Source organism: Triticum aestivum, chromosome 5A (genome assembly GCF_018294505.1).
Source record: "Triticum aestivum cultivar Chinese Spring chromosome 5A, IWGSC CS RefSeq v2.1, whole genome shotgun sequence".
NCBI classification, from domain to species: Eukaryota; Viridiplantae; Streptophyta; class Magnoliopsida; order Poales; family Poaceae; genus Triticum; species Triticum aestivum.
The window spans coordinates 620966141-620988218 of record NC_057806.1 but is presented as its reverse complement, the minus strand read 5'-3'; the positions used below and the strand labels follow the sequence as shown (position 1 = coordinate 620988218).

General features: G+C 44.9%; 2 protein-coding genes across 4 annotated transcripts; both read right to left on the bottom strand.

Moving 5' to 3' along the window:
- Positions 1-7827: 7827 nt before the first annotated feature.
- Positions 7828-16428, bottom strand: LOC123105386 (pentatricopeptide repeat-containing protein At3g22470, mitochondrial). Of its 2 annotated transcripts, XR_006450817.1 has the most exons (3): positions 16131-16428; positions 13238-15688; positions 7828-8080 (listed from the first exon to the last, which is right to left on the bottom strand). XR_006450817.1 is itself a non-coding variant. In XM_044527442.1 (2 exons), exon 2 carries the CDS (start codon positions 15582-15584, stop codon positions 13419-13421), a length of 2166 nt encoding a protein of 721 aa, XP_044383377.1. In that variant the 5' UTR covers positions 15585-15688; positions 16131-16428; the 3' UTR covers positions 13133-13418. The 2 variants fall into 2 exon arrangements, 1 of the variants encoding a protein (XP_044383377.1); XM_044527442.1 differs by lacking the exon at positions 7828-8080 and having other exon boundaries at positions 13133-15688.
- On the bottom strand, positions 8589-12870 carry LOC123105387 (protein ACCELERATED CELL DEATH 6). 2 transcript variants are annotated; one of them, XM_044527444.1, is made up of 4 exons: positions 11598-12870; positions 11011-11499; positions 10372-10904; positions 8589-10250 (listed from the first exon to the last, which is right to left on the bottom strand). In XM_044527444.1, exons 1-4 carry the CDS (start codon positions 11764-11766, stop codon positions 9456-9458), a joined length of 1986 nt encoding a protein of 661 aa, XP_044383379.1. In that variant the 5' UTR covers positions 11767-12870; the 3' UTR covers positions 8589-9455. The 2 variants fall into 2 exon arrangements, with proteins under 2 accessions (XP_044383379.1, XP_044383378.1); XM_044527443.1 differs by having other exon boundaries at positions 11631-12870.
- Positions 16429-22078: the final 5650 nt, after the last annotated feature.

The window sequence follows — 22078 nt, the reverse complement described above, 5'->3', positions numbered from 1 at the left end:
CGTTTCGAAGCACCACGTGATGATCGGGTGTGATAGATTCTTACGTTCACATACAACGGGTGTAAGACAGTTTTACACAGCGAAAACACTTAGGGTTAACTTGACGAGCCTAGCATGTACAGACATGGCCTCGGAACACGGAGACCGAAAGGTCGAGCATGAGTCGTATAGAAGATACGATCAACATGAAGATGTTCACCGACGTTAACTAGTCCGTCTCACGTGATGATCGGACACGGCCTAGTTGACTCGGATCATGTGATCACTTAGATGACCAGAGGGATGTCTATCTAAGTGGGAGTTCATAAGATGAACTTAATTATCCTGAACATAGTCAAAAGACCTTTTGCAAATTATGTCGTAGCTTGCGCTATAGTTCTACTGTTTTGGATATGTTCCTAGAGAAAATATAGTTGAAAGTTGACAGTAGCGATTATGCGATCAGTAGAAAGCTTATGTCCTTAATGCACCGCTTAGTGTGCTGAACCCCAAACGTCGTTTGTGGATGTTGCAAACATCGGACATACACGTTTTGATAACTACGTGATAGTTCAGTTAAACGGTTTAGAGTTGAGGCATTAAAGACGTTTTCGAAACGTCACGGAACATATGAGATGTTTCGAGGGCTGAAATTGGGATTTCAGGCTCGTGCCCATGTCAAGAGGTATGAGACCTCCGACGATTTTCTTAGCCTGCAAACTAAGGGAGAAAAGCTCAATCGTTGAGCTTGTGCTCAGATTGTCTGAGCACAACAATCACTTGAATCGAGTGGGAGTTGATCTTCCAAATGAGATAGTGATGTTTCTCCAAAGTCATTGCCACCAAGCTGCTAGAGCTTCGTGATGAACTATAACATATCAAGGATAGAGATGATGATCCTTGAGGTATTCGCGTTGTTTGACATCGCGAAAGTAGAAATCAAGAAGGAGCATCAATTGTTGATGGTTGGTGAAACCACTAGTTTCAAGAAGGGCAAGGGAAGGAAGGGATACTTCATGAAACGGCAAATCAGCTGCTGCACCAATGAAGAAACCCGAGGTTGAACCCAAACCCGAGACTAAGTGCTTCTGTAATAAGGGGAACAACCACTGGAGCAGGATTACCCTAGATACTTGGTAGATGAGAAGGCTGGCAAGGTCGATAGAAGTATATTGGATATACATTGTGTTAATGTGTACTTTACTAGTACTCCTAGTAGCACCAGGGTATTAGATACCGGTTCGGTTGCTAAGTGTTAGTAACTCGAAATAAAAGCTACGGAATAAAACGGAGACTAGCTAAAGGTGAGCTGACGATATGTGTTGGAAGTGTTTCCAAGTTTGATGTGATCAAACATCGCACGCTCCCTCTACCATCAAGATTAGTATTAAACCAGAATAATTATCATTTGGTGTTTGCGTTGAGCATAGACATGATTGGATTATGTCTATCGCAATACGGTTATTCATTTAAGGAGAATAATGGTTACTCTATTTATTTGAATAATACCTTCGATGGTCATGCACCTAAAGGAATGGTTTATTGAATCTCGATCGTAGTGATACACATTTTCATGCCAAAAGATATAAGATAGTAATGATAGTACCACTTACTTGTGGCACTGCCATGTAAGTCATAATGGTATAAAACGCATGAAGAAGCTCCATGTTGATGGATCTTTGGACTCACTCGTTTTTGAAAAGTTTGAGACATGCGAACCATGTCTATTGGTGTATATGCATGAAGAAACTCCATGCAAATGGATCGTTTGGACTCACTTGATTTTGAATCACTTGAGATAGGCAAATCATACCACATGGGCAAGATGACTGAAAAGCCTCGTTTTGAGTAAAATGGAACAAGATAGCAACTTGTAGGAAGTAACACATTTTGATGTGTGCAGTCCAATGAGTGCTGAGGCATGCAGTGAATATCGTCATGTTCTTACTTCACAGATGATTCGAGTAGATGTTGAGAATATTTACTTGATGAAACACAAGTCTGAATCATTGAATGGTTCAAGTAATTTCAGAGTGAAGTAGAAGATCATTGTGACAAGAGGATAAAATGTCTATATCATAGAGATGAATATCTGAGTTACGAGTTTTGGCACACAATTAAGACATTGTGGAAAATGTTTCACAATTAATACCGCCTGGAACACCATAGTGTGATGGTGTGTCCGAACATCATAGTCGCACCCTATTGGATATGGTGCGTACCATGATGTCTCTTGTCGAATTACCACTGTCGTTCATGGGTTAGGCATTAGAGACAACCACATTCACTTTAAATAGGGCACCACGTAATTCCGATGAGATGACACCGTATGAATTATGGTTTAGAGAAACCTAAGTTGTCGTTTCTTAAAGGTTTGGGGCTGCAACGCTTATGTGAAAAAGTTTCAGGATTAAGCTCGAACCCAAAGCGGATAAAATGCATCTTCATAGGAAACCCAAAACAGTTGGGTATACCTCCTAATTCAGATCCGAAAGCAATATGAATTGTTTCTAGAATCGGGTCCTTTCTCGAGGAAAGGTTTCTCTCGAAAGAGTTGAGTGGGAGGATGGTGGAGACTTGATGAGGTTATTGAACCGTCTCTTCAACTAGTGTGTGGCAGGGCACAGGAAGTTGTTCCTGTGGCACCTACACCAATTGAAGTGGAAGCTTATGATATTGATCATGAAACTTCGGATCAAGTCACTACCAAACCTCGTAGGACGACAAGGACACGTACTACTTCAGAGTGGTAAGGTGATCCTGTCTTGAAGGTCATGTTGCTAGACAACAATGAACCTACGAGCTATGGAGAAGCGATGGTGGGCCCAAATTCCGACAAATGGTTAGAAGCCATGAAATCCGAGATAGTATCCATATATCAGAACAAAGCATGGACTTTGATGGACTTGCCCGTTGATCGGCAATCCATTGAGATAAATGGATCCTTTAAGAAGAAGACGGACGTGGATGGTAATGTCACCATCTATGAAGCTCGACTTGTGGCGAAGTGTTTTCCGACAAGTTCAAGGAGTTGACTACGATGAGATTTTCTCACTCGTAGCGATGCTTAGAGTCCGTCGGAATCATGTTAGCATTAGCTGCATTTATGAAATCTGGCAGATGGATGTCAAGACAAGTTTCCTTACTAGTTTTCGTAAGGAAAGGTTGTATGCAATACAATCAGAAAAGTTTTGTCCATCCTAAGGATGCTAAAAGGTATGCTAGCTCCAGCGATCCTTCTAAGGACTGGAGTAAGCATCTCGGAGTTGGAATGTATGCTTTGATGAGATGATCAAAGATTTTGGATTTATACAAAGTTTATGAGAAACTTGTATTTCCAAAGAAGTGAGTGGGAGCACTATAGAATTTCTGATGAGTATATGTTGTTGACATATTGTTGATCAGAAATGACGTAGAATTTCTGGAAAGCATATAGGGTTATTTTGAAAGTGTTTTTCAATGGAAAGCCTGGATTAAGCTGCTTGAGCATTGAGCATCAAGATCTATAAGGATAGATCAAAACGCTTAATGGTACTTTCAAATGAGCACATACCTTGACATGATCTTGAAGGTGTTCAAGATGGATCAGTCAAAGAAGAAGTTCTTGCCTGAGTTGTAAGGTATGAAGTTAAGACTTAAAGCTCGACCACGGCAGAATAGAGAGAAAGGACGAAGGTCGTCCCCTATGCTTAAGACGTAGGCTCTTCAGTATGCTATGCTGTGTACCGCACCTAAAGTGTGCCTTGCCATGAGTCAGTCAAGGGGTACAAGAGTGATCCAAGAATGGCTCACAGGACAGCGGTCAAAGTTATCCTTAGAAATTAGTGGACTAAGGAATTTTTCTCGATTATGGAGGTGGTAAAAGAGTTCGTCGTAAAGGGTTACGTCGATGCAAGCTTGACACCTATCCGGATAGCTCTGAGTAGAGAGACCGGATACATATAACGGAGCAATAATTTAGAATAGCTCCAAGTAGAACAGTTATTTGGAATAGCTCCAAATAGAGCGTGGTAGCTACATCTAGGAGATGACATAGAGATTTGTAAAACACACACGGATCTGAAAGGTTCGGACCCGTTGACTAAAACCTCTCTCACAAGCAACATGATCAAACATAAAACTCATTGAGTGTTAATCACATAGTGATGTGAACTAGACTACTGACTCTAGTAAACTCTTGGGTATTAGTCACATGGCGATGTGACCTGTGAGTGTTAATCACATGGCGATGTGAACTAGATTATTAACTCTAGTGCAAGTGGGAGACTGTTGGAAATATGCCCTAGAGGCAATAATAAAAGTATTATTATTATATTTCCTTGTTCATGATAATTGTCTTTTATTCATGCTATAACTGTATTATCCGGAAATCGTAATACACGTGTGAATACATAGACCACAATATGTCCCTAGTGAGCCTCTAGTTGACTAGCTCGTTGTGATCAACAGATAGTCATGGTTTCCTGGCTATGGACATTGGATGTCGTTGATAACGGGATCACATCATTAGGAGAATGATGTGATGGACAAGACCCAATCCTAAGACTAGCACAAAGATCGTGTAGTTCGTTTGCTAGAGCTTTGCCAATGTCAAGTATCTCTTCCTTTGACCATGAGATCGTGTAACTCCTGGATACCGTAGGAGTGCTTTGGGTGTATCAAACGTCACAACGTAACTGGGTGACTATAAAGGTGCACTACAGGTATCTCCGAAAGTATCTATTGTTTTATGCGGATCGAGACTGGGATTTGTCACTCCGTGTAAACGGAGAGGTATCTCTGGGCCCACTCGGTAGGACATCATCATTTGCGCAAATGTGACCAAGGAGTTGATCACGGGATGATGTGTTACGGAACGAGTAAAGAGACTTGCCGGTAACGAGATTGAACAAGGTATCGGTATACCGACGATCGAATCTCGGGCAAGTAACATACCGATAGACAAAGGGAATTGAATACGGGATCGATTGAGTCCTTGACATCGTGGTTCATCCGATGAGATCATCGTGGAACATGTGGGAGCCATCATGGGTATCCAGATCCCGCTGTTGGTTATTGACCGGAGAACGTCTCGGTCATGTCTGCATGTCTCCCGAACCCGTAGGGTCTACACACTTAAGGTTCGATGACGCTAGGGTTATAAAGGAAGCTTGTATGTGGTTACCGAATGTTGTTCGGAGTCCCGGATGAGATCCCGGACATCACGAGGAGTTCCGGAATGGTCCGGAGGTAAAGATTTATATATAGGAAGTCCTGTTTCGGCCATCGGGACAAGTTTCGGGGTTATCGGTATTGTACCGGGACCACCGGAAGGGTCCCGGGGGCCCACCGGGTGGGGCCACCTGCCACGGGGGGCCACATGGGCTGTAGGGGGTGCGCCTTGGCCTACATGGGCCAAGGGCACCAGCCCCAAGAGGCCCATGCGCAAGGAAACTTGGAGAGGGAAGAGTCCTAAAGGGGGAAGGCACCTCCGAGGTGCCTTGGGGAGGATGGACTCCTCCCCATCCTTAGCCGCACCCCTTCCTTGGAGGAGGGGGCAAGGCTGCGCCCTCCCCCTCTCCCTTGGCCCTATATATAGTGGGGAAAAGGAGGAGCAATCAGACCTAAGGCCTTTGGTTGCCTCCCTCTCCCTCCCGTGACACATCTCCTCTCCCGTAGGTGCTCGGCGAAGCCCTGCGGGATTGCCACGCTCCTCCACCACCACCACGCCGTTGTGCTGCTGTTGGATGGAGTCTTCCTCAACCTCTCCCTCTCTCCTTGCTGGATCAAGGCGTGGGAGACGTCACCGGGCTGTACGTGTGTTGAACGCGGAGGTGCCGTCCGTTCGGCACTAGGATCATCGGTGATCTGAATCACGACGAGTACGACTCCATCAACCCCGTTCACTTGAACGCTTCCGCTTAGCGATCTACAAGGGTATGTAGATGCAAACTCACTCTCCTTCTACTCGTTGCTGGTCTCTCCATAGATAGATCTTGGTGTTGCGTAGGAAAATTTTTGAATTTCTGCTACGTTCCCCAACAGCTAACGCATGGAGCGATTCAGCGACAGCATCCGAGCGAATAAACCCACCAAAAGTGTCATGGGCCGTTGCTCTCCGTCGTGGTGCCCCTCCCAGGCGGCCTTCCACTGGGCGGACCTCGAGAACGGCGCGCGGTGGAGCCTGGGAGCCTTAGTTCGACGACTTCCTCGCCCTGGCGTGCCCGGTGCGTGCTAGCCTGGGAGCTCCCCCTGCTCCGGAGGGGTCCCGGTGTCCATTCCCATGGGTGATGACCCTGCAAAGGCTAGTGGTAGTCTGGCACAGGCGGCGCCTGCCGCGCCCATGCTTCAATTGCGGGGGTGCATCGTTGTGCCCCACCGAGGAGAGTCGTCGTTCGCTCGTCGGCTCGGCTCTTGCCTTTGTTGCGGCGTGAGCTGCCGCCGTCGGCCGCCTATCTCGGCAGAAAACCGCCTCTCCCATGGACATGTTCGACTAGGGATGCCTTGCTGCGTGGGCGTGTGGACGCATGCGTAGTGGGCCTGTCTTTGCTACTATGGTTGCATAACCTGTCTTTACTACTACTGTTGATACCATACCTGTTATCATATATGCTTAGTATAGATATGCTAGAGTCCCATCAATGGCCCTACATCCATGTCCGTCTGCCATGCTATATAATATCAAATCGTGATCCCTTTGGGCGATGATCAAACATATGCCCTATACTGTGTATCTTATATGTTACTTCGGTGGACCCCGGACTTCGATGGCCTACGACATGGAGCGAGATGGACTACAACGAGATGCCGACGAAGACAAAGACTATTATGACTTTATATTACATACACTATACATGAAGCATGTTCATACTAAAGTCGGGTCGGCTCGAAGAGCACCCGTGAGTGGTTCACTGTGGCGGCTGGCTGCTGGCGATAGGATTCGTCTTTTTGTTTCTCGAGTTATGTGTTGGATCTGGATAAAAAAACGACATGCTATGCACATGTTTTTTAGGGTAACATGGTATGCACATGTTGTACAAGTGTAATTGGGTTTTCTCAGATTTTATTGAACACTAGCAAGATGCTTATGCGTTGCACGGAACATCAAGATGCATTTATATGAGTAATTTATCTTGTGAGAGAAAAGAATGAATGAGGGGAGGCCTTATTTACAATGTGGAGAGGGGTGTGGGTATTTTTTAGCAAAATTGCCATAGTTTCCTTTTTATCCGTCAAATATAAAATCAGACGGCCTATATTGCAGGATGACAGGCACACCATCATCACCAACTCTATTTTTTACTCTCTCCGTCCGAAAATATTTGTCATCAAAATGGATAAGAAGAGGTGTATCTATAACTAAAATACATCTAGATATATTTTTTTTATTCATTTTGATGACAAGTATTTCTGAACGATGGGAGTATAAGAGTAGAGATAACGACGTTGTGGGCTGTCACAAGCTCCTTCCTTTACCCGACCTCGACTGGGCTGCAGTGATGACAAGGCCAACACGTTTCAACACCACATCAATCTTAAACCTAAAATGCTAAGGCCTTGTTCGGAGAGCCTCCACTCCACAACTCCACTTCCGGAGTTAATGGAATTGCAGTTGAAAACTACGGAGCGGTTATTTTCTGACTCCACAGTTTCTGGAATTTCGTGGAGCTGGTGAAATTTCAAACAGGCCTTAAATCTAGCACTTCAGTTCCGAAAGGATAGACTCGGTGCTAGAAGCTCCCATACCAGGTGGGTGTAGGGAAGGACCTCATGGCACAAATGGGGAGTACTTCACCATTGCGTCATGCACGTCCTCCTATCGCTCTAGTTCCAACACCAAAATAAATCATTCATGCATAATGCCCTGGATAAATGACACTGGAATTCCTTCCAAATTACGGCCCCAAAAATGCCATTATGCTCATTTTTGCCCATTTCAGTTGAATGATGTAGTATTTCACACTGTATTTCTGTATGGCCCAAAGTGCCCCATATTTCACACTGATCTCGTTCATCCAACACTGCTCAAAACTTCTTCTCCACCGCTGCTAATCTTCCTTCAACCGTTGGACCGTATCCCCGCTGAATAGTCATCGCAAGCATGCCATGACAATATACCAACCTGTGAAGAAGATAATCTGATCAGGGTGAACTACAATAACTGGACACATCAAGAAGCAACTTACGTCCACATAGTATTGTTGAGCAAAACATATATTGTTGCAGTATCTTAAGCAAGGAAATCTACTCCCTCCGTTCCTAAATATAAGTACTACATAGTACATACGGAAAGTATGTCTATATATATCCGTATGTAGTCCGTATTGGAATCTCTAAAAAGACTTATATTTATGAATGGAGGGAGTAGTACATTCACAAAATGTAATAAGTATGAAACAGATATATCAAGGACTAGAACATCGACGAATGTGTGAAAAGTGCATGATGTTATATGAAACATTATTCACTCACCATCTCGCCAGCTGCAGATCTTTCTAGTTTCAACAACCTTCATGTCGGAGCTGAAGGTTCTTGAGCGTCCAACATTTAACCACAATACATATTCATAACCGCCCGAAAACTTGAAAAGGCTATACCTGGCCTGTAAGGTTGTAATACTGCACACATTATGGAGAAAATATTTTTTTTCATTCCAAACTCTCATTCTAGCCCCTCCAACAGTATGTTGCTCACAGTGTCAGCATCAGCTGTTTGGAAGGCATTGTCAACTCATGTAGCCTCTTCTCCATCAATGGTGCAACCAACACAAGATGTGTCTTTGAATCAGGCACCCATCCCTTGTCTAGCATTTCATCTAGAAACTTACACGCCTCACTCTTAAAGGCTTCTTTGATGAGGCCATAAATGATAATGTTATAAATTCTAGGGCTTGTCATTCCATCTATATTTACCATTTTTAGTAAACTTCCCGAAATCCTGCGGAGTAACGAAAATATGGGCATGTCAAGGACTAACAGTTCAGATGTCTCTTGGTCAGAAACAAAGCCATAATCTACCATTTTGTTGAACAACAGAGCAGCATGAAGAATTGTCTCCTTGGCGAGGAAACAACAGAAAAGAACATTGTATGCATAGCTGTTCAATAGACACCGTTCCATCAGCATCTGTGCAAGGAGAAGCGACATATCCTTATCCTTCTTCAAACGGAGTGGTGCATGGATATTGGATAATTGTGTTTTAAGTGGAAAATGTACAACAAGTGCCGGTGAAAACAGCTAGTGAACGCATTCTGATCGGGTCACGGATCATTCCAGCCATACAACCCCCTTGAATTGGTATATCAAAGCGCCTCGCTGGTAAGGCTGTAACCTCTTTTGCAGTGATATTTGAAAACTCCGGCAGCTTCTTGGATACGCTCCATGTGCCACAAACCTTCTACCAGCTGTGAGAAAGATTCTGAATTAAGTAGTACCAAATTACTAACCTGGTTTTATTTTAGCACCCAGTAGTATACTTTTCTAATTTGGATGCTGCTCCTAGGAGAGGAGAGCAGAGGAAGGCGCCGGCGCAGGTGCCCCAGGATGCCTCGCCTCTCTGGCGGCTTGTTCACTCAAGATAGAGACTGCGACGAAACCGGCAATCGCTACGTAATTTGTTGCCATGAAAAGAATCAGGTGGGGTGCGTAAGCACGGGCGACTGGATACTGCTGCTTGAGACGCCTCCCGAGGACGTTGTGCCTTCCTTTCACGACGGTGCACCAGAGAGCCTTCCAAAGTGTGCAGGCCGACACCGGCACGATCAAAGTTACGACCGTGCCGTATAGTAGGGCGAAGCCGATGTATATGACGTGGTAGATGATGCGGTAGAGCGCCTCCGTGCTTGTCACTGCAGCGAGAGCTGCGTAGAAGGCAATGAACATGCTGACCAGCGACACCCATATGCAGTGCAGCGCCGCCGCGAAGCTCTTCCACGACCCCGCAGAGCGCGACGCCTTCCCGAAGACGAGAAGGACCACCGCGAGCACGGAGGTGACCAGGGCAAAGCTGTCAAGGATCAGGAAGAATTGGAAGAGGATCTTCTCCTGTAGCACCGCCATGCCCTTGAAGACCCTCTTGTCGGGTGCCGTGTCATCAGCTTGCTCATAGGAACCCGGCACGTTGTTGGCGGCGGTGAAGGTCACAGTGGCGATGAGCACGCCGACCACTGCGAGGCTGTCGGACATCTTCTCAATCCCTTGTGCTATGTCGCGGCCCCTCCATTGCTCTACATGGTCCCGCCTCTGAGGGCGAGATTGTGCTCCGAACGTGGCCAGCGTCACCACCAAGGCCAACTGCACCGTACTCGTAAACTTTAGTCCAACAATGTTCATATAGACAACCGAATTAATTAACGACGGATGTTAGTTGATGCAGACTCCAAGCAATGGCTGTTCTCAATGAGTATATGCTTACCATGGAGAAGAAACTGGTCGATCTAGCTGCGAGATCCAACGGCGTCTGGCCTTCGTTGTTCATGACGTCGGCACACAATTCACCACGCCACATCAAGGCCTCCACGGCGCTGGGCGCGCATGCGGCCACCGCGAGGTGGAGCGGCGTATTGCCATCCTCATCATGCGTGTTGAGGAGGCTGCGGGGCGTCGGCTTCTTCATGGCAAGCGACACGACCCTGGTGTGGCCTCCCCTGGCAGCGGCGTGCAAGAAGGTCCCGCCGCGGTCGTCCCGGAGCTCGGCGGCATCGGGGCAGGCCTTCATCAGCGCCTCAGCCACATGGGCATGGCCCATTCCCGCCGCCACGTGGAGAGCGGAGAGGCCGCCTGAGTCCCGCATGCGCACAGCGTGCGGCGCGACCCGCAGGATGGCACATACGACGGAGCGGTCACCGTCAGACGAAGCGAAATGGAGCGGAGTGCTGCCAGTGCCATCAGCTTTGCTTGCCAGGGATGGGCCAGATGGCTTCCAATCCAGTAGTAGGCTGACCATTTCTGACAATGCTCAGATGGTACAGATATATCAGTCAAGGGTTGACAAATCTGCATAAACTTTCAGAGTCTACTACAAACACCAAGGAGGAACTCGTCGCTAGCTGACCTGAGCCCTGGAAGACTGCAGCGTGCAGAGCATTCTGCGAGCTCGGACCAGCAGCCGACGCGTCGCTGCATCTGGTCGTTATTGCCCTGACGGCGGGTGCCGACTTGCTCATCACTGCCAAGTACAGCGGCGACAAGCCGGCGTTGTTAACCTCAGAGGCCAGCCCTGGCGCTGTGGAGACCATAGCCTCAACTGCTGTGCCATGGCCGAGCCTTGCTGCTAGATGCAGGGCCGTGTCCCCAGCCTCGTTCTTGCAGCACAAGATGCTCTGGTCTCCAGTGTCCATAGCGAGCTGGACGAGGAGAGACACAGCCATCTCATGGCCAGCCCTCGCCGCACAGTGCAGCGGCGTGTCCAGAGCCGAGTTGGGGGAAGAGAGTAAGCTCTTGTCCCCGAAGCTGGCGTAGAGCTTCCGGATCAGCTCGTCATGCCCTTGATCTGCAGCTAAATGAAAAACATTGTTCCTCTCTGCGCTGACCTGGTGTATACCTGAGAGTAACGATGCAAACATATGGGTTCCCACGCATTTTGAATGAAATTCCATTGGAAATGTCAACTCACTGGGTACCAAAATCAATTCAAAAAACTCTCAACTGTGTGTAAGGAACGAGCAGCCTTACCAGAGTTTAGTTGCAGAAGCAGCGCCATGGCTTCCTCCTTTTTGCCTCCGCACACGGCAAGGTACAGCTCGGAGCTCATCAGGCCGTCATCGCCAGGACCCGCACTGAGCTGGATGGAGTGATGGCGGCGATCCATCAACTAATCCAGACGGATCAAGCTCGCGGTCACCAACCTGTACTGTAAGCACTGAACTAGAGAAGGTGCGTACAGGGGCTACGCGACCCAGATGTACTAATATATCGTTGCCAGATTAACCTCGCGTGCGATCCAGCGAATGACTTAGTCGAGAAGATTGTACCGGGTTCAGAGTCAGAGAGCGGCGTGGATGCATGGTGTGGGGCAGCAAGATTCATGGGCGCAAAAGAATTTAGGCTAGCTAAGATGGAGTGTGAAGTTGGCTTCGGACCTTTGGTATATTGTTTGATCCATCAGATTGATTACGTGCAGACTTGGGTTAGGTAGATTAATTCCCTGTTGTCTCCAGATTAACACAATAATCAAAGCACACAGTATAACTTTAACCTTTCTCGACCCTCGTGCCTAAACTAATTTTCTTCCTCGCAAACGTAGGGTGAAGTGCTTCTGCTTTGCTGGTTGATCCCTTCCTAAGATCCCATGCATGCTTAATAAGGCCCCGTAAACATAGGACGGGGAAAAGTGCAGGAATTGCAAGTCATGACTTGTAGATTCCTACATGATTCTAAATTGCAGGAATTATACAACATAGTTGTTTGGATGCTCCACAGGAATTTTGCAGAAATTGTTTCTTTAGAAGAGACAGAAAAGGAGAGATAAAGACACATGTTGCATTGGACTTCTCAAAGGAAGTGAAAAAATGAGGTTTGAGCAAGTATTTAGAATCCTAAAAAAATAGTATAAAGTAAAGGAAAAATTCCTATAGGAATTTTCAAAGCTAATCCTACAATCCAAAGGGCACATAGAAAAAATTTCCTATAGGATTCCATTACTACGAAATTCCTGCAAAATTCCTTCATTCCAAACGGGGCCTAAGAAGCGAGATGGGAGAATTTTTTTTTCTTGCTTCATGTGAAAAATCTGGCACTGACAGTGTCTTTTTCCTTGAGGGACGCGCATGCATGATGGAGAAAAGAGGCCAGCTATTCATCAAGTCGCCCGAAATTTCTGTGTGCCAGTGGATTTTCACTGTATTTCCGTATAGCCCAAAGTGCCCTTTATTTCACACTGCGCTCGTTTATCCAACACTGTTCAAAACTTCTTCTCCTCTGCTGCTATCTTCCTTCCACCACCGTACCGTCTTCCCGCTGAGCCGACGACACAATCACGCCATGGCACCATACCTACCTGTGAAGAAGATATTCTGATCAGGATGAAATACCATCCCGATCAGAATATCTTCTTCGCAGGGACTTATGTCCACATATAGTATTGTTCAGCAAAACATATATATGTTTGCAGTATCTTAAGCAAGGAAATTTTGAACTAAAGCCACGACACATTTTTTTGGATCAGAGGGAGTACGTTCACAAAATGTAATAAGTATAGACCAAATATATAGAGCACTAGACTACAACATCAACGAATGTGTGAAAACTGCATGATGTTATAAAGAACATTAGTCACTCACCATCTTGCCAGCTGCAGATATTCCTAGTTTCAACAACCTTCATATCAGCGCTGAAGTTGCTTGAGCATCCAACATTTAGTCTCAACACATATTCGTAACCGCCTGAAAACTTGAAAAGTCTCTCCCTGGCCTGTAATACTACCGCACACTATATGGAGAAATAGTGTTTTGTTCAAGACTCTCATTCTAGACCCTCCAACAGTATATTGCTTACAGTGTCATCATCAGCTGTTTGGAAGGAATTGTCAACTTCTCTAGGCTCATCTCCATCAACTGTCCCAACTAACACACGATGTGTCTTGGAATCAGGTACCCATCCCTTGTCTAGCATTTGATCCAAAAACTTACATGCCTCACTTTTGAAGCCTTCTTTGATAAGGCCATAAATGATAATGTTATAAATTCTAGGGCTTGCCATTCCATCTATACTTGCCACTTTCAGTAAACTTTCTGAAACCCTGCTTAGTAACGAAAACACGGCCATATCAGGGACTAATAGTTCAAATGTCTCTTGGTCAGGAACAAAGCCATCATTCACCATTTTGTTGAACAACAGAGCAGCCTCAAGAATTGTCTCCTTGGTAAGGAAACAACGCACAAGAACATTGTATGTGTAGCTGTCCAATAGACAACCTTCCATCAGCATCTGTGCAAGGAGAAGCAACAGATCCTTCTCCTTCTTCAAATGCAGTAGTGCATGGATAATTGTGTTATAAGTTGAAAATGCACAAGAAGTGCCAGTGCAAACAGCTAGCGAACGCATTCTGATTGCGTCACGTATCATTCCAGCCATACAACTCACTTGGATTAGTATATCAAGCGCTTCATTGGTAAGGCTGCAACCTCTTTTGCAGTGATATTTAAAAACTTCAACAGCTTCTTTGATCCGCTCCATGTGGCACAGACCTTCTACCAGTTGCGAGAAAGAATCTGAATTCAGTACCAAATTGCTAACACTGGCTCTTCTGAACATATCTAGGGCAGTCCTGTACAAACCTAACTGACAGTAACAAGATACAACAGAAGAATAAGTACTCTCATCAGCTGTAAAAGAAGAAACTGTCATTCTACCAATAAGCTCAGATGCTCCTCTAATGTTCCCTTGTTTGCAGAACTGGGTGATAACTATGTTCCATGAGCGACAATCAACCAGCCCCCTTGCGCGAAATTTCTCAAGATAGCTAACTAAATCTCGCAAGGTGCCTGTTTTACATAACTCTCTCAACAGTACATTATACGGTTCTGTTTCTGCGACATCATTTACCTCAAGAAAACTCACAGCTTTGTGGAACTGGGATAATGTACAGTAGCAATCTACAACATTCACATACGTATTTGTCATCGGTGCATGACCTGACGCTGTCATTTCTTTAAATGCTGTGACAGCATCATCCAATAGTTGGTTCTCACACAAACATTTAATCAAGGCACTATACAAATGTAGGTCCAACTGAAGGCTATCTTGTTTCAGCATTTGATGCAATTTACTTGCCTCCTTGGGTTTATTGAACTTACAAAATAGGGGCAGCACTTGAACATAAAAGCAGCTATCAGGGATGCATCTCAGCTGCATCATCTTCTCAAAGAGTTCTATCGATTCATCTGCTCTGCCGTGAGAACAAAGTGCTGTTATGAGTATCTTGAAAGTACGGCTATTAGGGGTACACCTTTTCTTGCTCATCCTGTCAAACTGAATCAATGCCAGGTCTAATTTACCAGCTTCACACAACACCTCAATTAACCAATTCAAGGTTTCCACATCAGGAAGGACCCCAGCCTTCACAATCTCCATGTATGCCCGAATGAATGGTCGCAAACCCCTCCCTTCCTTGACTAAACCACACAGCACAGCATTGCAAGATGACACTGAGATCTTGAGCTTCCCAGAGCAAGCATTCTGAATCACCAGCAAGGCTTCATCGTAACGGTTCTTATTGCTCAGGAACTGAACTAAATCGTTCAAGATTTTGTCCAATATAGGGGCATTCAATTTAATCATCTCCTTTAGGAGGCTGTCCATCTCATCACAGTTCCCAACAACACCGAGCTTGGAGATCATGCAGGCATATGTGTCAGCCGTATGAGCGAATATCCTCTGACTTGATGCCCATTTAAATATCCGAAGGGACAAGTTCAAATCTGAAGTAGAATCAAGAACACGTGTCAGTATCTCTGGCCGGAGATTGTTGTTCTTGAGCGACCGGATTGCAGATTCGAACTCAGTGGACCCCGCTGTACCCCCAGAAGCACGAGAAGCAGGCACATCCGAGCAAGAACAGTATGTTAGCCTGCTCGACAGCAGGCGCAGTCTTGAAAACCGTATGCATGATGCAGCCTTAAGAGCCATGGAGGCAACTACATGATTACAGAATCATTCTATGCTGCCAAGGCGCAACTCATGGAGTCATATTAGGATTAGAATGTTCAAGAAAACTGCAAGCCTGTGATCCCCTGAAATAAAAACAAGAAAAACAAAATGAAACCAGGAACACTTGTGGTCGCATCCCAAAAACTACAGCTACCGGTAGAAGTATTTCTGATGTAAATACAGGATCATTTAACTATGGATGGGTGGATCAAGAAAGGAGCAGGCCGCGGCATAATTCTGCATAAGTAAGGCATTTTCACTAAGCATTTCATGGTGTTGAAGCAATCAGTCACACACACGGGACAAATCTTATGAGGTGTGGCCACTGCTATGCAATTACAGTGTTAATATATGTACATCAGGTTTAGTTCGCACCATTAGTAAGCTCCACAAAGGCAACAATTCCCACTCACAAGGAGGTATTCTATTAATGAACGCTGCATTGGTGCATTGACTGAATGAAAAAAAAAGGAAAACTCAGATATCAACGGCAGAGAGCTAGAGAAGAGGAACCGCATCCCGCACCTGCCGTGCCGCCTGGTCGCGTGCCCTGCTTTGCCGCTCTACCGCGGCAGCCCGGCGAGCGCTGAGCGCACGCCACGCCGCCTTGCCGTGCCGCACTCGCCTGGGTCCTGCTGGCTACGCGGGGCGATACCCGCGAGGGAACGAAGCTTAGATTGTGCTGCCGGAGTAGATTGGAAGGTCCGGGTGAGAGCCGAGGCGTGCGGCGGCGGACGGGCTCGGATCCGGCGGCGAAGTTTGACGGTGGCGCAGAGGGGGGAGTGGAGAGACAAAGAGGAGAGCAGAGATGCCCCAGCTCGGCCTTGTGGGCCGCGGCCCAGTTAGAGCCCCGCGCCGGTAAATGTACAACTTGACAACCGAAGACTTAGCCCTCAAAAAAAAAAAAGACAACCGAAGACTTCTCAACAACAAAAACTTGACAACCGAAGAGTTCTAAAAAATTCCCTACAAAAAGAGTTCTCAAAAACAAAAACTTGAAAACCGAAGAAGAACGGGATTTTTAAGAATCTGACGTCACTTTTTTAAGCATGGAAAATCGAACCTTTTTATGACATCATGGAAAAATAGGTTATCGTGAGGATGAAAATTTCTATAGCAAAGCACGGCAAAAAGAGACTTGTATAATGAGTATAATTGATACATGCAATGAGATATTTTTTAATAATTTGGGAAAATCTATTAGATAGTTTTCAAATAGAGATCTCTCGAACAAAAGAGTGTCGCACATTTAAGATGCCAACGGGTTCATTTTTTCTACTTTACTTTTTACAACACTAGTTATCAGCTCAATTAGGAGCTTTCACGTGGTAATGACTGTTAGGCAAACCTAAAAATAGTTTAGGGAGTAAGCATATGTTGTGGATAAGTTCAACCTATGTAAAACCATGCAATCCATAAATCAAATATTGCAATGATTTTTTTTTTTGCTCATGATTGATGTGTGAACTATCATTTTGTGTATATCATATTTATTTTTGCATCATCCTTGTGGCTTATGCGTCAAGCGTTGAGAGTAGAGAAAATAAAATGAAACTAGTTGTACTTATCTTATGTATAACGATTGTGTGCGTCCCTAACTATATAAATAATACATCATTGGTTACAGTTAAAAGGAAAATTAATGCTTAGTCCAAAATAATATATTAGTTTTTTTCCTTACTTAGTTTAGCAAAAGAGCAATTTGATAAAAGAGATTTTTTTAGTAGAACTTTGTTGACTTCGAGTTTTAGCCTTATCCACATGTAAAGCATGTATATGCAACTTGGATAAATCCATCTGGCTAGCTTTTTTATATATACAACTTGTTATTTTGTAGATGGGAAAATATGGAATTCGTATATTTGTTTTCATGTGGTTGTTAAATAGTAAAGTGTCAAATTCGTCATTTTTATAATCTCAAGTAAGGTTTCAAATTTTGATTTGAATTTTTGTGACAACATACATTGCTCGAGATAAAAAATGACAAATTTGACCCTGTACTATATAGTGACAAATTTGACATTTTTGTATCTCGAGCAAGGTTTCAATTTTTGATTTGAATTTTTATGACAACATACATTGATGTGTCAATGCCCTAATTTTTTTCCCATATCTTTCGAACATTTTTGAATGTGCAACAGTGACCGGTGCACTGGGTAGCACCAATTGCCCCGGTGCAGATACATCTCGGGAACGTATCTGGTGCACCGGGGTAATTGGTTCTACCGATGCACCGGACCCGTTGCACATTCAAAAATGTTCAAAAAAAATCAATGCATTGGCACAACATTAATGTATGTTGTCACAAAAATTCAAATCAAAATTCGAAATATCGCTCGAGATACAAAAATAACAAATTTGACATCAGTGTGCTAATGGGCCAAAACTGAAACCCAACTTGTGTTATGTACTATTAAGTGTCAAAATTGTCATTTTTGTATCTCAAGCAATGTTTCGAATTTTGATTTGAATTTTTTTGATAACATAAATTGATGTTGTGTCAATGTACTAAATTGTTTTTGGATTTTTTTCGAACGTTTTTGAATGTGCAACGGCGGACCGCTGCGCCGGTAGCATCAATTGCCCCCGTGCACCAGATACATCCATGTAAGATTTGTTCTCCCTGAGAACAAACAACGATTTCAACCAAAGAATGGGTAAAGAAAATGGCGCTGTTGATATTTAAATAGTATCACTTTCTCCGTACAATTTGTATAGCTACAACATTCAAGTATTTGTATAGCTATAACATTCAGATATGTATGCCCAACAATATCATTCAGCTATGTATCTGACAACATCAATATATGTATCAGTATACCTATGATTCAGGACAGGTGAAGCATAAAGTTCCAGAAGACGAACATAACATAAATACATGTGTTCCTCCTTCATGTATGGCACGGCCGGCACTGGCCTTGCGCCCCTCCTCGCTGCCCGCATCGCGACCACACCCTGCCCTGGGGTTCCGGGATGGCGGTGACGGTGGCCCACAACCACGCTCTCCCTTGAGTCTTGCCCTGCCCTGGGGTTCCGGGATGGCGGTGACGGCGGCCCACAACCACGCTCTCCCTTGAGTCTTGCCCTGACCTTGGGTTCCGTGATGGCGGCGGTGGTCTCTGAAGTTGGCGGAGGAGGAGGCTGGGAACCCTGGTTCCACAATGGCGGCGGCGGCCCACAACGACGCCCTAGGAAAAAGATCGAGGCAGAAGTTGGATCGAGGGAGGAGTGGCAGTGTACGTTTTTTTTCCTTGTGTAGTTTTTTAGTGAGATTTGGCATTTTAATGGAAAGAAGAGAAAATCGAGTGAGACAGGGTGGTGGGAGGTGAGGCGGAAATAGACCAGTGAAAAGGAGGATGGTGAAAGATGAGGCAGACCAGTGAAAAGGAGGATGGTGAAAGATGAGGCAAGAATAAACCGTGGATGCTGGCCAAGAGGGGGTAGTGTCCGTACTCGCCGGCTCGCAGGCAGGAAGGTGCGCTCTCAGGTGGAGTCTGCACTCTGCAGCTAGACGAGCGTGCACAAGCAGTCACTGAAATTGTATTCCGCGTACGATGATCTCACTGTTGCCGTCGCCAACCATCAACAACTGTCAAACATTATGTGCAAGATTCCGCAGAAAAACTAAACACACGATGTGCAAGTTGCAGTGGTAACACGCTACAATAGTTACTACTAGTATAGTACTAGTAGTAGTAAAAAAACAAATGCATGCACGTAATGATTAACTTGGCCCGTCTCGTTCTCCTGCACTAGTGGTTGGTGAGCATGCAGTGGTTGAGCACACGTCAACCAAATCTTCAGGCCACGGAAATGGTCGACTCCCGCTTTTCCTTCCTACTAACGACGGACTGCACTCACACCAAAGACAAACGAACGAACGTCAAAGTAAAAAAGAAGCTTCTGATCTCCTGCAAGTTGCAACGGAGCAGTTTGCACAAGTTTCCATATACAATGCGCAAGTTGCGAACATGCACGCGTTTTACAGTCTTCTTCGACATGGAACTGCAGAGACTGCGTCTTATCCTCCAACACGCGTGCATATACTATATACTTTTAGAGCGAGAGAGGGACAAGGTTTACATTGCCTTCCGCTTCCAATCATACATTCTCCAAAATATAGCATGAATCTCAAAGCAAAGGTGAACGACACCACCCGTAGAAACCATGTATAGTGTTGGTATGCACCTTCGACACCGCGGAGCTGGCCACACGGGCGTACGACCCGACTAGCTACACTCTGGTACGGCCAGAGCCCAGCGGTGCTCAAATTCCCTGAGAAGGCCGATTACACGGAATTCCTCGTCCCTCCCATAGTCCCATTCGGACCGTGTGCCATGAGGAGGAGAAGGAGCACCGCCAAGCCGAGGTGCAACATAACGTCGAGGCCAATGATGTGCTCTACATAGCGAAGCTCGTTGACGCCGATCCAGAGCTCCTCGCGCGGAACATTGCATACTTCAAGGAGGGGGAGGCACGACGCAATAAATTACAAGATGGGGAGGAGGATCACCGGATCAAAGTCGAGGTCGATGAGTTGTTCGAACAGCTCGAGATGGAGCTCTTCGACGAGGAGGTGAAGCCATCTACCATCAATGACCATGAGGCCGATCCTTCTGCACCAGGGTGGTGGATATCTCGTCCGGTGATGACTTCAATGACTTTTGCAAGCCTCAAGCTACGCCATAGAGTTAGGTTTATCGTAATGTATTGCTATGAATCTCTCCTAACGTACAACCCTTTTTAGGGCACTAACTTTTGGGGCATCTATTGGAGATGCTCTTGGGCCACATGGATGGATGCACCGGATACATTCTCCTCGCAACGGAAGAATATCCGGTGCACTTGGTGCATCATACTCCTGTAGCACATATTAGAATGTTTGATTTTCTTTCTTAGAAAATAGCACATTCACAACATCAATGTCTGTTGTCGCAAAATTTGAAACATAGCTAAAATGACAAATTCAACACTGAATAATACATACCATAAGTTATCTTTATATTTGGCTCATTATCACATTGATGTCAAATTTGTCATTTTGTATTTCAATCAATGTTTCAGATATAAAACTTTATGACAACATACATTGATATTGTGTTAATGTGCTAGATTTTCTTTCCAGATTATTCAAATATTTTAAAATGTGCTATATCATCGAGTGCATCAGTAGCACTACATGGATGGGTGCGCCGGATACGTTCCCTTCTCACAACTTATAACTTGGAATCACGGTTGGTTCAAAGTGGCCCCACAGTAAGTCTGAATCATGCTCTCTTCAACACAAAACCTATATATGAACTTTCAGAGATGCAAGATGAATCTGTGTGTGGTCCTTACTTTAAACTGTGGAAGTACAAAAGCTTATAGCACTGGATGCAACCAATGGGAGACGTCGTACATAATACGCTCAACTGGTTTGGATGACGGTTTAGATATATACTATGTGTGTAGGCACATGTTCCTGCTTTTTAATAATCATTGTTGGTTGTGGCTTTTTTTCCTCCTCGGTGTGTTTGTGTTGTACGGGTATTGCATGATGTTACTTGCATTTTAAATAAATATAGATGTGTGCATCGCAATGATGCAGGGGCAGGGGGTTTCAATCTCCTTTTCTGAGAAAAAACATAGCTCTGTGTATGAATGAATATTTAAGCTTAACTTTATAGAGGAAAAAAAGGGGAACTAGCCATTGCATTTTGTACAACTATAAATTTCAGAATTTTCTTGTTCAAATTAACATATATGTCTGAAATGTGATATTACATATTAAATGAGCAAAGGAGCATATACATCTCAGAATCTAGATGACCCATCACCCAACAACATTTAGGTTAAACAACCTCATGCCATAGTTATAGTTGCCTAGTTCCCATGAAGAGAATCGTCCCCAATGATAGTGGGGCCCCTTTGAATAATTAAGCATTGTGGGCATTATTTGGTCAAAGAAAACATGCGGCAGACATGAGAAGAGAATACATCAATTGAAAACAGGGAGCGAATTAGCTGAAATGGCCATGTCAAACACTTAACATGCAATTGCTTAATGATAAATAAAGGGCAAATTGAACAAAATAAAACTTATACTGTATTATATTAGAAGATACACAGGTTTCTTGTGTTAATCAAGCCCGGCAAAGGATGTTCAACCGATGAGGAACCGGTACTGGATTACGACATGTAGTTGAAGACACTGCATATAATCAAAGTGGTCAGGTGAGCTTAAGCCCCCCGTAGACCTTCCACAGAATATATTAGTTAAAGTGATCATAAATCATATGCAGGGTGATATAAAATGCATCACATCATTAGGGAAAACGAGTTAGCACCTTAGCATCTCACCTCACCAGCGGCCGATCCAGAGAGCCCGACGTGCCACCTGATGCGGCTGCCGGCCGGCGACGACTAACGGCAGCAGCAGCCAGCCAGCCGCCAGTCACGTCAGAATCCGGTGCAGAACCGGGTGGTGACGT